This window comes from Rhea americana, unplaced genomic scaffold (genome assembly GCF_003343005.1).
Source record: "Rhea americana isolate MKP2758 unplaced genomic scaffold, rheAme1 scaffold_14, whole genome shotgun sequence".
Taxonomy (NCBI): domain Eukaryota; kingdom Metazoa; phylum Chordata; class Aves; order Rheiformes; family Rheidae; genus Rhea; species Rhea americana.
The window spans coordinates 9,002,410-9,018,372 of NW_028185483.1; the positions used below are offsets into that span (position 1 = coordinate 9,002,410).

Below are 15,963 nucleotides of genomic sequence, written 5' to 3' on the forward strand. Positions count from 1 at the left end.
TAAAATTTTCACTGTTGAAAAGCTTTGTGCCTCAGAATGGTTCTGAAGTTTTGGTGAATGTAGCCCTAAGTTTGTCCCTACTAGCAAGGAGTGTTTCCAGGTGAAAAAGTTTGTGTTTAAGTTTAGTTTCTTTGTCTGCCACAGCAGGAATTGGGAGCACTATAGAAACAATACATTCTGTCCCTAAGCAGAAATTACGTTGTTCTCAAGTGTGTTCTTAGCTTCTCTTCTAGCTAACCCTGAAAAGCTGAAGACAGACTCCAGTAAAGGAGGCGTTAGGCTATACCTTAACCTGTTTGGAGAAGGAGGGCTGGAGAACCTAACATTTTTTTTTTTCCATCTCACTTTTTATTACTTTTAACTATATCTCCACAGACCTTACTTTTTACAACAGAAAGATAAGGTTTTATTTTTAAATCTTAAGAAAATTTTATTATATGCCTTGAAGTAGTAAGGCCAAAGTTACTGCTGCAAGGAGAGGGTGGGGGGAGATATTTTCACAAGCCCACACTTGGGACTTCTGCATGTTAAGAACATATGCATTTCAAAGAATCTGCCAGTGTCTTAAGCACTATATGTAGCTGTATGAAGCAAAACTTAAAAAAAGAAAAAAAAAAGAAAAGAAAAAAAAAAAGAGCTAAAATCTTGTCTTGCTGTAGAACTAAGGCTTATCTGGATTTTATTTTTTTAAACTTGCRTCACCAGTAATGCTGCTTTAAGTACTTGGATCAGCAATGCACGATTTTGCCGYTAGGTGGTGTCAAAGAAAACCCAAGATCTCTAGAAAAATAGATCAGCAAAGATGTAGGGGTAGGCGTTGTCTTCACAAGCAGAGCTTAAACAAAAGWGTGTGTTAAGAATTCTTGTGTGTTTTGGGGGGGTTTTTGTTTTGTTTAACGTCCATGAGAAAGAACTACAAGCTACTTACCTTCAAACCATCATTGGATTGCTGCACTTAAATTGTTGTGTCTTTGGGAAGATAGCAAAAATGTTGRCTATTGATCTGCCTTTTTTTAACCAAGTGGAACTGACTGATTCAGATGCCCCTGAACTTTAAGGGGGGCATCTAAGATCCGGAGCTGCCCTTTAGAGAGAACTCATGTAGGGATTAGAGGGAGGGCCCCAGACTGGCTGGGACTTCTGTGTGTGTATTTTGATGACAGAGTTTGGGATGGTAGGGTCTTTGTTTACTTTTCAAATTCCTATGGGGATTATTCTATTCCAAAATTGTTTTAGTAAGTGGAATTTTTCYAGGTCAGGCTTATTTCCTTGTGCTTTTCTGTAAGGCAGTCTGTGGCAGTGTCCTCTACTGTTCATTTTAGGATTTTTGCAGTGTTGAACATGCTGTGCCAATAGTGAACTTAAGTGGTGCTAAATGGTTTGGAAGATGTTTTTCTAGAACTTGAAGGTTAGTAGAAAATAACACTTGCTCCTCAGAAATAGTATGCTTATGGTATACTATCCTCCAGTCCAGCTGTCAGTTCTTTTCCTGATTTTTTTTTTTTTTTTTTTTTTTTTGGTGGAGAGGAGGTGGAGCAGAGGAAAGAACAAAGTTGTTTTATTAGCAGTCGTTCAGCAGAGCAGTGTAAAAGTCTAATCTGCCTTCTTTTGGTCATGAACATCAGATGAAACTGGTAGCTTTTAAAGGGTCTGAAATTGTGGACTAAGATGARTTTCTTAATCATGAGCTTGAATCAGTTGGCTAATTTCTGCCAATGTTGATTTCATACAGTCTTTGTAGCATGGAATAACTGATGAAGAMTAATTCTTAGATGAGTAAGTACTATTCCAAAATCTAAAGAAAAAGGTGGTGAAGCTATGCATCTTGGACCTAGGAGCTGTGACTTACCCTTAAACAAATAAGCTTTGTTTTCCATTTCATTGATCACTTTAGCTTGGTTGTTCCATCAGAAGTGAAAGGAAAAAAAAAATTGAATTTTTCTCGTACATACTTTTGCTTAATATTTTCTCTAAACTGCTTATTTCTCTCAGCTTCTTTGGATTCTGAATCATACTATTCTAGCATGTTAGACTTTTCTAGAAAGAGAGGAGGAGACTACTTACTAAGGTGGGCTTTTCTTCAGAGAACGTTTTGTGGAATTTTTCTCATGAAAACGGAAATAGCCCAGTGTCTCCATTTGTTGAAACTGGTTATTAAAGGGGCTAATTATTAGTTAGGGTCGTGAGCGACTTGAAAATTTTGCCAGTATGTTTTTCAGGTGGGAGCTAGCTTGATATGCATTCAGAATTAGTAAGTGTTTCTGAAATTGCATGCATGAGCTCTGACCTATTTACTTTTGACATATAGTTAAGAATAATAAGTCAACCTTTCTGAGAGAGAATATTTCTTTCTTCAGCCACAAAATAAGCATTTCCATCTCCTGCAATTATTGGGAATTATGCCTTTCTGCTGAAGAGCTGGGTTTGGCCACCTATAGTTTTTCTAATTTTGAGCAATTTTGTTTTTCAGGCTTTCAGAAATACAACAAACCAGRTCTGAACTAGCATATTCAGTTTGTGCTTTGAAGTAAGATGCAATTCAGTTTGTAGTGAAAAATCTGTTTAATGTTCATCTTGGATGTCTAAGTTCAGGTGAACAGACCAATTTAGTGAGTTCCACTAGATAGCTGGTAGACACTTTCTTCCTGCTGTATATTTTGGCCTTACATTGAGAAGTTTGATTTAATATTAAATTATTTGTGTATGCAGACTTTAAATTTAATCTGTACGTATTTTACTTTGATGTATTAGGATTTGTAAATATTACTGATTTTTAAATTTTATTTATGCACATACTTAAAGGACTGGTCTACCCAGAAAAAGCAATTGCTAAATAATAAATGTTACTTTTTAAAAATAAATGGCGAGATCATTAAATTGTATATCCCTCAGGGTTATTTTAGAAGTTTTTTCTTCCCTTCAAATTTAATTAGCAGCAACTCTTGTTTCATGTGCTATGAATCTACTGTTAAAAAAGTTTGAGCAGAAGTAATTAAAACATCCACAAAACTGCAAAACTCTCTATGTTTATTGTAACTTTAAATTAGAAACTTCTGCTGTTGCACTTTAAAGGAAAAAAAAAAAGAAAAGTTGACTTTTTAATTCTATTTATTTTTCTTCATGAAGGTTGTGCTGAACAGTCATCCTAAATTGGGTAAATGATTCTGTGCTGTATAGGTATATACAGTATGATACTGAGCAAATGTGGAGTCCTTTTTTTATGCTGCAAGTTTTTAATGCTTGTGTTGGTCATCAGAAAATGCAAGAGTTAAAGTTCTGTAGGATTTCTCCCGTGAAATTCTGGATTGTAAACTTAGGCTTTTGTATGTTTAAGGGAAAGCTGTGGGGTTTTGACAATTTTTAGAGTCTTGAATATGTTGATTTTATACAGTAAAGCTTCAGGTTTTTACAGCTATTTTCAACAAACTGCAGCTTGTTTGATAATGATGTGAACCAGAAACTACTCACTTTGTGAATTCCTCAATCCTAACAGATTAAAAGGCATTACAGTGTAATCTAGAAGCTCAGCTTCCTTTTTATTTTTAAATCCAAAATGATAATACATCTTTGTATTTAAAACATGCATTGCTGCTCTAAAATGGTACCCTGTTGTCAAAAGGCATACGTAAATAACTGTAAAATAGAATTGTAAATAGTCTTGTAAATCATTTTTGTGACTGAAGCTCTTTGAAATAAAATTAAAATGAACAGATTCTATTTTAACTCTTCTCATTAGTTTCATGAAATTGTTTATAATTACTGTTCGTACAGCTAAGTCTGRTCCAAAGCTTGTTGAAGAATATGAACTCGCTCTGGCTGATGCCATGGATATCTTATTCAGTCCTTGTATGTGAAGGTGGGAGCAGAAAAGCAGTGTGTGTTTGCAATACATATGTAGCACTGCTGTTCTGGAGTAGAGTAATAGTGACCTTACTTTCACCTGATGGTGCATGAAAGCCATTTTAAAGCCACACCTTTTATCTCGAATAGAGAGTTTTTTACAGCTTCTGTTATCCAGATGCTCCTTTTCTGTGGGAAGCAGTTTTGAAGTGACTCTCCTGAGGGAATGCTCCTGGTTTTTAGTGCCACTGTTGTCACTGTCATCTTTAGAAAAATCATACAGGAATAAAGACAGCTTTTCCATCTTGCAGTTCAGCTTTGTTTTGTGTGTGGATTTTTTTTTTGTTAGATAATGTTTTAAACCTGAAGACAGGGTATTTGAAATGCCCAGTAAACAACTTGATTACAAAAACTTGGAGCCTTGTAATTTCAAGCTAATGTTTCGACAAAGTTTCTCACTTCAGGATCTTCTGGACTTTAGATTTTGTTGCTCTATGATTACAGAAGACTTGGAGGAAGAGCAGGGAGCCAAATGCATGAAGTCTGGATTCCTTAGCCAAAGCATTAAGTGGAAAACTGTTCATTCCGTAATCAAGTTGCATTGACTCTAATCCTGCATGAAAGGAAAGGTCAGAGCAGCCTTGAGAAGACACAYATCACTCAAGTGTTGAAAATTGATGTGTCCATTCACATAAAATCTAATGCTTCCKTGTATCAGACTACTGTATAGCTGAGTGTCTTAACGAATTTGAAACTTCTCTTTCAAATCCTAATTTGTGCTGAAAGACCAAATTTTTGGCTCTAATCAACCACATTTGTATTGGGCTGRTTGGTGCACGTACTGCAGTGTCACTGTCAGAAGCCGCAAGCTTGTTTTGTGCCATTGCATGTATGACTTGAATTTTTCTCCTGTTTTGTGCGTGGTCTCAAGTTCTACTGTAGATATACTGTRGATAGTGTTACATCCAACTTGCAGAAACCGGTTGCTTCTACAACTAAAAAGTAGGCAAAATTTGCTACGAAGTTTAGCATTTTCTTCCGCCTTTGAAAGTAGCTATGTAAATAGGAGTAAAGTAGTGTTATCTAGAGGATGCGTTTTGCTGTTTTTCTTCCCATTTAAAGTGCAGAGTCATGGTGAAGCCTGATTGCCTGCTGTGTTTCTAATAAGTTCCTCTAAAAAGCAGATAAGCTTCTAAGGTGTCAGTTTGCACAATATGAAACAGAGGGGTGGAAAAGCAGATAAAYGCTTGTTACTGCCTTTTTGTGGGCTAGCCCAGATCTGGTACTGTAGTTGCTGTTGCTACTGGGATACTTGAACAAGCCAAGGTTTGGACCTCCTGAGCTACACAGGAATAGTTCACATTTTCTTGGTTTGTGACTCTGATAYTTTCATGTCATCTGTGAATTCCTAGATTCTCTGGTGGATTCTTTGTATAACACGGAAAAGCCCTTTGGGAGTGTCAAGCCTCAAGGTGGTGGTGGTGGATGACGTATTTTCTCATTCAAAGAATTCTAAGCCCAATTTGGGATTCAAAGGCCACGTGAGAGCTTGCTCTAGAGCATCTGTGTTGCCACTTGTTACTGCTAGTCCTTTAATTACCAAGGAAGGGATGCTGATTTTACCAGTTTTCAATTCTCTRAACCTAACCTAGAATTGTCTGTGGATTTTTGTTTTGTTTGTTTGTTTAATACTGGCTTCTACTTTTTTGGCACAGCTACTGTTTTCGATCTGTGGTGCTATGCTCTTGCCAGCAGTTCAGGCATTTGAGAAATTAGGCTGTTCTACCTGTGTCTGACTTGGTCCTTTTTAAAAGATCAGTTTTGTATCTGTATCTCTGTCACGTTGATTTGGGAGAATTTCATCCTTGCTAATGGAAAGAGGTATGTTGGGATGAGTCCTCCCTTTTTCCTGGTGTTCTCAGTACTGAAGCCTGAAACAGGCAATTTTACCTATTCCAGTTACGTCTACACCAGTCTAGGTTGCTGCTTCTCCTACTGGTCAGCCATTTCCTTGACTTTCAGGGTTCTGGTTTCTGATATACGTGGCSTTTTTGATTTCACTAAGGACAGATTCCTAATCTGTGGAAAGATTTGTTTGATGTGGTCTTTTCAGTGTTGACTTTATAGCTACAATAGTTTAATGGTTGCTTTCCTGTTCCTTTTCTGTTTCAGAATATATGCAACTCTTGGACCAAGTGGTACATTTCTTGCAGATCTAAGGATTTAATGTCCCGTATTGGTACAGCTTGCTAGCTAACATTATAGCATCTTATTCCTCTCATTTCATAATATTTTTAATACCTCTGACAATTTATTATTGTGTTAAGCTGTTGAAACAAGACATTGTTTGTTATCAGAGGCTCACTACTGCCCTTTGCTGAATTAGCTCTTGTGTGTTATTTCAGGCTCCATCAAAAATAGCCTGTTTCTTTTTGTGTGTTCTTGAGCTATTCCAAGAAGCGATCACTTGCAAATACTGAGAAATGGTTTAACAGAACTGTGCTGGATTTTATGCAACCACTTAAAATATTACAGGAGTCTTAGGACACTTTCTTTTACCTCATTACCAATTTTTTGCATGTTACTACTTTTATCCCCTACTAGTTAAGCTTTTCCCCCATGCTGTAACTTCTATCAAAACAGTAAGAGCAATGCTCTAAAACTGTATGTTTAAAATTCTAAATTTTAGAGAAACCACAATAAAAGAATACTGTGGCAGAGTGATTTTATTTTCAGGTATATGCCTTATGACTATTTAGTAGTGGTTTTGTGACTTGTATATGCTTTTGTTATAGTTGACTAGTACAAATGTGAACAAGTAGTACTTGAATTATAAAAGAGCCTTATCTGTACTTCTCAGTGCAAACTGAGAACCTCAGAAATGCATTCAGTAGTAAGAGATTTTGAAGTTTGCTTTCAAGCCAAATTTCTTACATATTTAGTTTCTTTGATACATTCACAAAATTTTGTCTGCTTCTGCTAAGTTATTAAATGCCTCTAATCAAACCCTGACTCTCTTATCTCTTGTAACAGCTAATATTTCTGGTGTTTCGACAAGGATGTTGGTGTTTCTTTTGTCAGTGATGATCAAGCTTTTCCTCCAGCTGGATGCATCTGTTTGTCCTGAGAAATGTGACTGCTCTTTGAAAAATGGAATTCGTTGCTCTGGTCCCCATATAAAAGACCTGGAATCATTAAATCTGCCTTGCAACATGACAGAAATTCACATAACGAACACTAATGTAACCTACTTGCAGGATGCTTTTTCTAGGATGTTGGAGCTGCAGCATCTCATCTTAACTTCAAACAACATCTCTTTGATCTCACCAATGGCTTTTAAAGGCTTGAGTAGGCTAAAAGCCCTCAAACTGCTAGATAACAAGCTGGTTGAGCTTCCTGCAGAAGTGTTTGAAGACATGCAATGCCTTCAGCAGCTGATCCTTGAAAATAACAGGTTGAAATGCATAGAAGAGAATCTCTTTGACAGACTGGTGAGTTTGGAGGAGCTTTTTTTGAACAAAAACCAACTAACAGCGCTTCCTAGCGGCGTGCTAAAGAAACTTGCCAAACTCAAAGTACTGAACTTGTCGAGGAACTCTCTGGCAACGCTGCCTAGAACTATATTTAGTGCATTGACCAGACTTCGGAAGCTGATGCTGTATTTTAACCAGCTCTCTTCAATAGAGTCTGGTTTGTTTGATAGCCAGAAGGAGCTGCTAGAACTCTTCCTGCACTCCAATAACATCCAGTCCATTGCCCCTGGTGCGTTTCACTGTCTTCGTAAACTAAGAATCCTAACGCTCTCCAGAAACAAGCTTGAGCTTTTGCCTCCTGGGCTTTTTCTGCACTTGCATAACCTGTCTAAATTGACCTTGTACAGAAATCCACTGAAGTCTCTTCCGGAACTATTATTTGGAGAAATGAAGAGTCTTGGTAGCCTGTGGTTGTATCACACAAAGCTCTCAACTCTACCAGATTTTGTGTTCAGTAACTTGACAAATTTAGAGCTGCTTGTACTGAGTTTTAATCCAGAACTTAGTGTTCTTCCGAAGAACGTGTTCAGTGGCCTGAACAAACTGCAAGGCCTGTCTCTGCATACAACTAATATTTCCAGTCTGCCAGAGGGCATCTTCCTTAGCCTTCCAAAGCTGCAGAATATTTCCATTTTTGATTCGAGGCTTGAGTTTCTTCCTAGTAACCTCTTTCATAATCTCAAGCACCTTCAGAAAGTTTACCTCAATAGTACTAAGCTGCGGTCTCTTCCCGGAGAATTTTTTACTGCTTTACCTAAGCTGCAAGAAGTCTTCCTTGACAACAACCCTTGGAAATGTGATTGCGAAATTCTTGGCTTCCAGGAATGGCTCCAAAAGAGCATTGATATAGTAAGAAAAGCACATTCTCTAATGTGTGACAGCCCACTGGCACTGAAGAACATCTCTCTTGTGGCTCTAACGTATCACGTGAACTGCCAGCCAACCACAGCCACTATGTACCAGACACTCAGGAGCTCAGCTCATTCCCAAATTTCAACTTCCCTGGTGACAGAACAACGGAAATCAACTTTGGCAACCTCCGTAACAACAGTGCCTAGCACAGATACTTATGCACCCACATCAACGCCTCTTGCAACTCTAGGTTTTACTTATTCACATGTTCAGGGTGTTGGACAGTCTCATTTCTCAGATACTCCAACACAAAATTCTCCCAGCATCATAGTAGAAACCAGCAGTGTAAGAGGAACAGATTTAACTGCTTTTGCCTGGTGGGAGGAGCTGCCAGCCCGCATGAGTACTGAGCCATATTTTAATACTAGAGTTGCTTATTGTCAGTTCTTCTTGTGTCTTCATAGTTTGATTTTAGCAGTCCAAATTGCCACCGTTGTGACCACTCTGTATGTGATGTGTAAAACTAGGCAGTTCTTACACTGTAAAGATASTCCTGCTCAGCCTGTTGTTCTGATAAAAATTATTAAAAAGTAGAGAATATCAGCCAAGAAAGGGATTGGAAATACTGTTTTGGATGCAGTTCTTGCATTTGGGTGGTTYCTACTTGATTCAGATGTGTATTACAAATCTTACGTAGCTAGAACCATAAATCCCTTGTCTTAAAAGCACATTTTCAATATGCTGTAATGTAACTTACAGTGTTTGCCAAAAGTGATTGTAATCACTGTATGTTGTTGCGATACCCCGTGCAAGGGAGAGGGAGAGCTGGAAGGAAATCTGTGGTCACCTCTCCGCACAGTTCGGAGTTGCGTTCCTGGTGAGCGCCGTATATAAAGCGCTGCTTGCTGYTGTGCTCAGGCTGCTGAAAGAGAGAGGGCACTTCTGAATCACCTGCGTGCTCTACTGGGCGCTCTTTGGGAGCAAAAATGGCAGCTACGTAGGGAAGCAGAGGCAGGAAACACTGATGGATTTCAACCATTATTTAAAGGTTGCCTATAGTGCTCTACATGCTTTCTAGGGCATGGGAGGAAGAAGGTGGTATTTACCATATCCAAAGGAAAAACAGTTTAAAGTTAACAGCAACTTCCTCCAGTTTAACCAGAGATAGCTACACTTTTAATCTCRGCTGCTTATCTAATCTTAATGTATTTTCTTTCTAGTTTTTCCCTGAAGCTTTGTAACATTRCTACAAATGTGAATTTCAAGTAAATATTCTTTCATCTTTAGATTTTTGAATAGCGGTCTGCCARGCACGGTGTCTCGCAGTGCACGTTGCAGTGAGTCACGAAACTGGAGTGCTGGGCACGCACCCAGGCCTGGCGCTCAGCCGGCAGGAAGGAGCGCGGGGCGCAGCGGGGCGCTCCTTGGCGGGCGGCGCTGGTGGCTGGGGGGTTCCTATCGAGAGGGCTGGCGGAGGAAGGGCTGGTTTCTTCTGGGCATGGCTAGGCAAAGCTCAGCCTGCAGCRAAACGGCAGGGAGCCCGCCTGACCTGAGGGCCCTGAAGTGTCACCCCGATTCTTAAGTTGGTGAGGGAACATGGATAGCTCGGTTTCAGATTTTGGTTTGCAGTAGCTGTGGGTTTGGCTTTATGGAAAGGCAGAGCGGACCTAGGCTTAGAGTTACCCAAAGCACAGGAAGGAGAAGGGCATATTAGTTGCTTTCTGCCTCGGTAGTTTTTACATTGTCCTGTTGCGTGGTGTAATCCCTGACTTCCAGCCCCTCGAATTGTTAATGTGCAAAGGCAATTTTAGAGGGCAATACTGAGGGATTTGGTCATCTTATTGAAATGCTATGAATATATTGAATGATATGAATATTTTAGTGTGAAAGTAGATGGGGAGGCTGTCAGACTGTCTATGCTCTTGATAGCTTGGGGTTTAATTRTTAATTTTTAATGTGACCTGTTTTGTACTTACAAGCTCTGCTCCTGTGCTCAGAAGATAGGGCTGGATTAAGGAGCTCCTGGATGTAGTTTCCTAGGATGTGGCTGCTAGGGCATGAAAGCCTACACTCTAGGAGCCAAGATGGTCCTCCTGAGKGAGGCTGTCCTACTGGCTTCTAACTGCAGAGAGATCTTTCCTGGATCTTGAAATGGCAYTTTACAAGCCTGAGATGAAAGAAGTTGCATTTACTGCGAGTTTGTAGCAATAGCTGTGTCTYCCTGTTGTTTGCTGCTCTAGGCAATGAGAAAAAATTACTGACTGCTTTGCCTCACAGTACTCTGCTGCTGGATTTGAATTTCTTTTCTAGCCTACAGAAAGAGGCAATGTGCTTCTGTTATGTTAAATAACCATCATCTTGCTTGTGAATTTTACCAAAGTTTAGCAAGTCTGGTAATAGARCCATCTCTAAAGCAGAACTGGGGCTTACTATGTCTAGTGAGAAGCAAACTGGGACTGGGTTCACAAGCAAGCACCAGAATGTTTGTTGTAATCCATTTAAATGAGGAAAAACAAAGATAACATGTAGCTTTCCTGATGTTTTTATTTTTTTCCCTAGGCTGTTGCATGCAAGCACTTAAAAATAGGTAATTGGTATAAATTTAGGTTCTTGGACAAACGTAATGCCCATATGGTGTTCTGCCAACTCTAGTTTTGGTCATGTCAGCACCACACATGCTTGCCTACAGCAGRCAGGAAATCAGCATAATCCGGACTCCTGCGGAAATCGTTTTACAAACTCTGTGCTGGTTACTGTTTTGCTTAGTGAGGTGCTGGAGAATGCTCTTGCATCCAAAGGGACTTGGACACAAACTGACAGATTTCTTTTTTTTAAAAAAAGCAAAAGCTATCCCTGTATCCATATATAACAGATACTCTGCGTGACTGACCTATGCAAGAGGTGTCCCCAGCTGGCACCAAGAACAGCAGATGAGCAGAAGCTGCTCTCTTCCTGCAGCTCCGTTTGGCTGCCCTGGCCCTGCAGGCAGGCCAGCTCCCTCTCGGCACTTCTCTGGCTCATTTGCTGCACTCACCGGACTTTGGCAGGTGGGGGCTTTGGCATACGGCTGTGTACAGTCAAGTGCGAAGAGGAGGATGATTAGTCTTTACATGCTGTCATCGGGCTTTCCCAGCTCCTGAGCCAGACAGAGGAAGTGAAGTCAGGGGAGAACAAAAGGCTGGAGCAACAAGGGCTTGAGGTGTTTTACTAACTCTTCCTCTCCCCATGACTGGGATGTCATGTTTTGTTTCGGCTGACTCATTACTTGTTGCCTGGCATAGCTGAGCCCTTCTTGGAAAACTTCTCTGGCTTGGGAAATCCAGGAATATACCTGTATCCCATTCCCACTCAGCCCGGAGAAGAGACTGTCTTCCGGGTCAACGTGACAGCTCACGAGCAGGACAGGAGGCAGCAGTGAGTGCTGCCTGAGTAAGCGCAACTGCGTCTTGGATTCTTTCTCAGAGGGAAGCATTGCTTTGCTTGTCAAATTTGCCTTTCTCAGAYGAACGTGTGCAAGGTCAAAAGTGGAGTCCCAAGGGCTGAGCCTTGCTGGCTTTTTCAAGGTGTGGTTTTCCTGCAGTTGGCTCCCCTCTGTTGCCTTGGCAAGGTTTTCCCTGGACCAGGCTACCTGTACCTCTATGAGCTAAGTCCATCCTGGGCCACTAGGCCCAGAACTTGGAGTGACCTGCAGGCTGGGAAAGGTTGGAGATATCCAATCCCTGGCCCATGGGGAAAGCCCTGCTGCTGAGCTTCTCGCAGGCTGGGAAAGGGTGGATGCAAAACATCTCTGCTCTGTGTCTCRGAGATCTTAGCTCCACACCCTTGGCTGCTGTACAGACCCAAGACATAGAACCTTGTTTAACAGACGTGCATGTTAATCAGACTTCAGAGTCCAGGAAATGCCTCTGGGATGGTGTCCTTGTCAGGAGTGCTTGCAGCAGCATCTCTAACATAGCTTATCCAAGGGTCTTCTCTGAGTCCGTTTCCAAAAACACATGTTTCTGTGGCAGACGCTCCTGCTCTCTGCTTTAAGAAATCCTGGAGCTGAGGGAGCTCTGACCTGTTGTGCTGAGGCAGCAGGACTTCGCAGCATGCTTGTAGCACGATGTCATTGCAGGTGCTGATCTCCTTTGCTTGTCAGTACTGAGTGCGCTAAGTTCCTTCCAACAGCCTGCAGCAGCAGTGGGCGGATTAACTCTTGCCTTTGCTCTCCTGGCTGTGCCAACAGTTGTCTGCCCCTTCTCCYGGCTGCTGTAGCACATGGTTGTGCTCCTTTCCAAGCCAGCAGCACAGACGTGCTTTGATTGTGTCTCCTGGCATTTCTGCTCTTCCCATCTCACATCTGCTGTGGGAGATCAGTAGCCATTTGGGGTCCTTGATCCTTTGCCTCTGCTTGCAGAGGTGAGCTAGTGCATTTGTCCTTCTGCTATTGCATTCCTTGTTTGGAGGTGGCAATACGGACCACTTGTGGGTACGRACTGATACCTTTGTGTGTCCTGAAGTGCTTGTCTATAATACAGCCAGGCCTAGTTTGACTTCTATCCAGCTCGCAGCAGTAAGGTTGGAGTCTGTATCTCAGCTCCTGCTCTTCCCTGCCACAGTGATGAGTGAAGAGAAGCTGGGTAGTTTGTGCCACTGCRCACTGCCACTGCAGTTATGCTTGAGTCATCAGCTAAGAAGACACCCAGCAAAAGCTCCACGTTTCAGGAGTGTGTGCAAAAGCTGACAGTGAGGCAGGAGCTCTGCGGTTCTCTGACTGACATTACTGAGAATTGGCCTTGCTTCTCCTCTGGGTCTTGGACCAGAACATCTTGCCTGGGGAAGCTGATTCAGCAGCAGTGATATTGGAGCATGGTATTTCCTAGGGATTACGGAATAGCTGAGGAGGAGGTGCTGCCAAAGGCTTGTATCCATAGGGCAGGGCTGGTGTGTATAAACTGAAGCTGATGATCAAGAAGTCTGAAACTTCTGCTTTTCCCTTCCTCCCTCCCACCAGAGTTGAGGCAAGCTGTGGAGGTGAGCTAAGCCTCCATTTTCTTAGCTGAAGTATGGGTTCAAATCCCCTTCTCTCCCAGGTTTTCACGAGCAGATGAACCTTTGCAGAGCTTCTTGACTGAGTTGTGCTGTGTGAGAGCTGTGTGCTGCTGCAGTCCTGGTAGTACTGTTTTATTGGGGGTGGGGGTGGGTGCTGCTGCTCTGGTTGTATCCAGCACCATCTCACCACCAGGCTTGGCCCCTCTTCTGCAGACTTGACTGTCATGTTTTTCTGAGTGCCAGATCTCCAGCTGGGCCTTTGTTTTTCTCAGATGAAAAAAGCCCAGGGCAAGGAGCCAGTGATTGCTGGCAATGGCTCAACGCTTGGCCCCGGCTTGCTGTGCAGCCTCCTACCTTCTTCCCTGGGTGGTGGGGAGAAGTGGGGTATGTTCTTACATGGTGTGTTGGGTGCCTGGAGCACTCCCTGACCCCTTGTGGCAGGGATAAGTGACACTAATGGCTGTTTTACAAGCCCTGCTTGGGAGAATGGGGAGAAGCTGATCTGGAAYGGCTCCCCAGGCTCTCAATCATCCAGCAAACATCTCCATTCTCCTTGCATGAGCAGCATAGGCCCCCACCATCGCCTCCTGCTCCAACCAATCCTTCCCTTCTTCCCCACCCTCTCACAGCAGCCACGCCGCCATCGGACAAGTTCTTTCCGCTTTGGATTATCTCTCCGGAGGACTTGGCCGGAAGTCCTACATTCCTTCCACGCTAGCGCTGCCCTGGGCCCTCGCCAAGCCCCTGCCTTGCCACCGCTATCGCGTGGGGCTCAGGGCCAGGACTCTGCTGCTGTCCTGCTTGCCGTGTGAACACCAGGGCCCTGCTGCTGCTAACATTCCTAAATGCTGTTTAGGCAGCGGTTTGTTGATGGCTCTCGCCCTGATGCTTGGATGGAGAACAGGCTGACGATGAAGTGTTAGTCTGAGCAGTGGTTGCAGCATGGCTCTGCTTCTTCACTGCTGTCCCTCCTGCAGAACCCACAAATGCTTCTCCATTCCCAAAGCTCCTAGCTGTTGTTCTCTGGAGCAGTTTTGGTGAATTCCCATCTTTTGCCACGTGACCTGTGGAGAGTGCCATGGTGTGGGTTCCTAAGAAGGTTGGGAAAGGGACATCTGATGCATCTGTCACATGGAGATGGATCATGGGGAAGGTCTCAGCACCAATTTGCAGGGCACCTCTCATGCATCTATTAACTTCACCCCACAACACTGTGCAGCTCAAGCATGGAGATGTCCTGCAGGACACYGGCTATGGACTGGAGCACCAAGGGGACCCTCTCTTCTGTCACTGGCTTATTGCCCAGCACCAAGTCCTCCTCCTCGCTCTGGAGGAGATCAAAGTTCGGCCTGATGCCTGGGGCCAGCTGGTCTCTGCAAGCACTTGAGGGAGGAAGGGGCTTTCTTGTAACAGGCAATTTGCAAGAGTGCCAAACCACTGGGGTGTCCCAGTCCTGCAATGCAGAGAGTAATGGGGCCTGTAATGGAAATGTCTTCCCCCAGCCTGCATGCCCTGGCCTTCCAGAGGTGTGAATCTATCCTGGGAGCTGGAGATGTGCTGGAGAGCAGAGGGCAATGATGAAAGAAACAGCTGAGCTGTTTTCACTGCAGCTCCTGTACCCTTTATTTGCTCCCTGGGACCAAGAGCAGCTAGAGGAGGTGGTCTTGTCCCTGCTGGTGCATGAGGTGCKCAGGTGGGCAAAATTTCACACTGGTGTCCAGTTTTCTTCTAAAGTGCCTCACTCAACACATGGCTGACCACAGTCCCAAGCRGAGTGCTCTGCCCGGCTTTCAGGGAAGCTGGCTGGGCCAGGACTTGTCCGAACTCCTGCTCTGCGTTCATCTCCAGGAAGACAGGTAAGAAACTGCACGTGGGGTTTGGAGCAGGGGTGGGAGGCTTGTCTGGCTCCTCGGGCTGGTTTGCAGGGAGCCCCTTGGRAAGCATCGCTGTGTCCCTCTGCTCCACAGCCTGACATGCTCATCTGCGGCAGCCYGGCCCAGTTGTCACAGAGTTCCTCAAAGCCGCGGATAAGGGTGTCCATGCTGTGTGCCTTAGGGCCGTTGTTCCTCTTCTACCTGTGTGCAAGGCGTAAGGCATCACTGGGGACCCTGAGCTGTCCTCGGGGAACCAAGGAAAAGCCTGCTGAGTGTGGGACAAGCTGCKGGCAGGCCGTGCTGCTCCTGGGGCATGCGTTGCCCATTGGAGCAGCAGCAAGTGCTTGGGGCTGTGGAGGCTGTTGTGGTCCCTGGCTCCCCAATGGGGTGCASTGGCAACTTGTGCTCACCAGCCTGGCCCTGGGGTTGGCGGACCTGGCTGCTGCCCCTGTGCAGCAGCACTGTACGGGTGAGCGCTCTTGGCTGTTTGGCAGATGAGTAATGGTCTCTTCAGGCCAAGCCCACAAGCTGCTAATTTTAGCGATTACTTGGATTTTTCCAAACAGTTGTGAGTCTCTTGGTGATTCAGAGCAGTCCTGCTTGGCCATGTTCACAGCGCCGGCTGTCTGAATGTGCTGGAAACCTGCCAGCGTGGATGGATGTGGGGACTGTCCTCCCACCCGGGAGCGAGACAGACCTCCCCAGAGGAGGGTGATTCTCCACTGCTGGGGCTCAGAGGGCAGAGGGTACCTGGAGCAGGGGACAGCTTGGGCTGCCAGACTGCTTAGGGTGTCGTCTGGGGTGAGCCCCATTGGATCTGCTTAAGTGGA

At 43.8% G+C, this 15,963-nt stretch overlaps 1 protein-coding gene across 1 annotated transcript; it reads left to right on the forward strand.

The window, feature by feature from the left end:
- The first annotated feature begins 6,803 nt into the window (after positions 1–6,803).
- GP5 (glycoprotein V platelet) lies at positions 6,804–9,246 on the forward strand. The gene has a single exon (XM_085298529.1). It carries the CDS (start codon positions 6,900–6,902, stop codon positions 8,817–8,819), a length of 1,920 nt encoding a protein of 639 aa, XP_085154655.1. The 5' UTR covers positions 6,804–6,899; the 3' UTR covers positions 8,820–9,246.
- Positions 9,247–15,963: the final 6,717 nt, after the last annotated feature.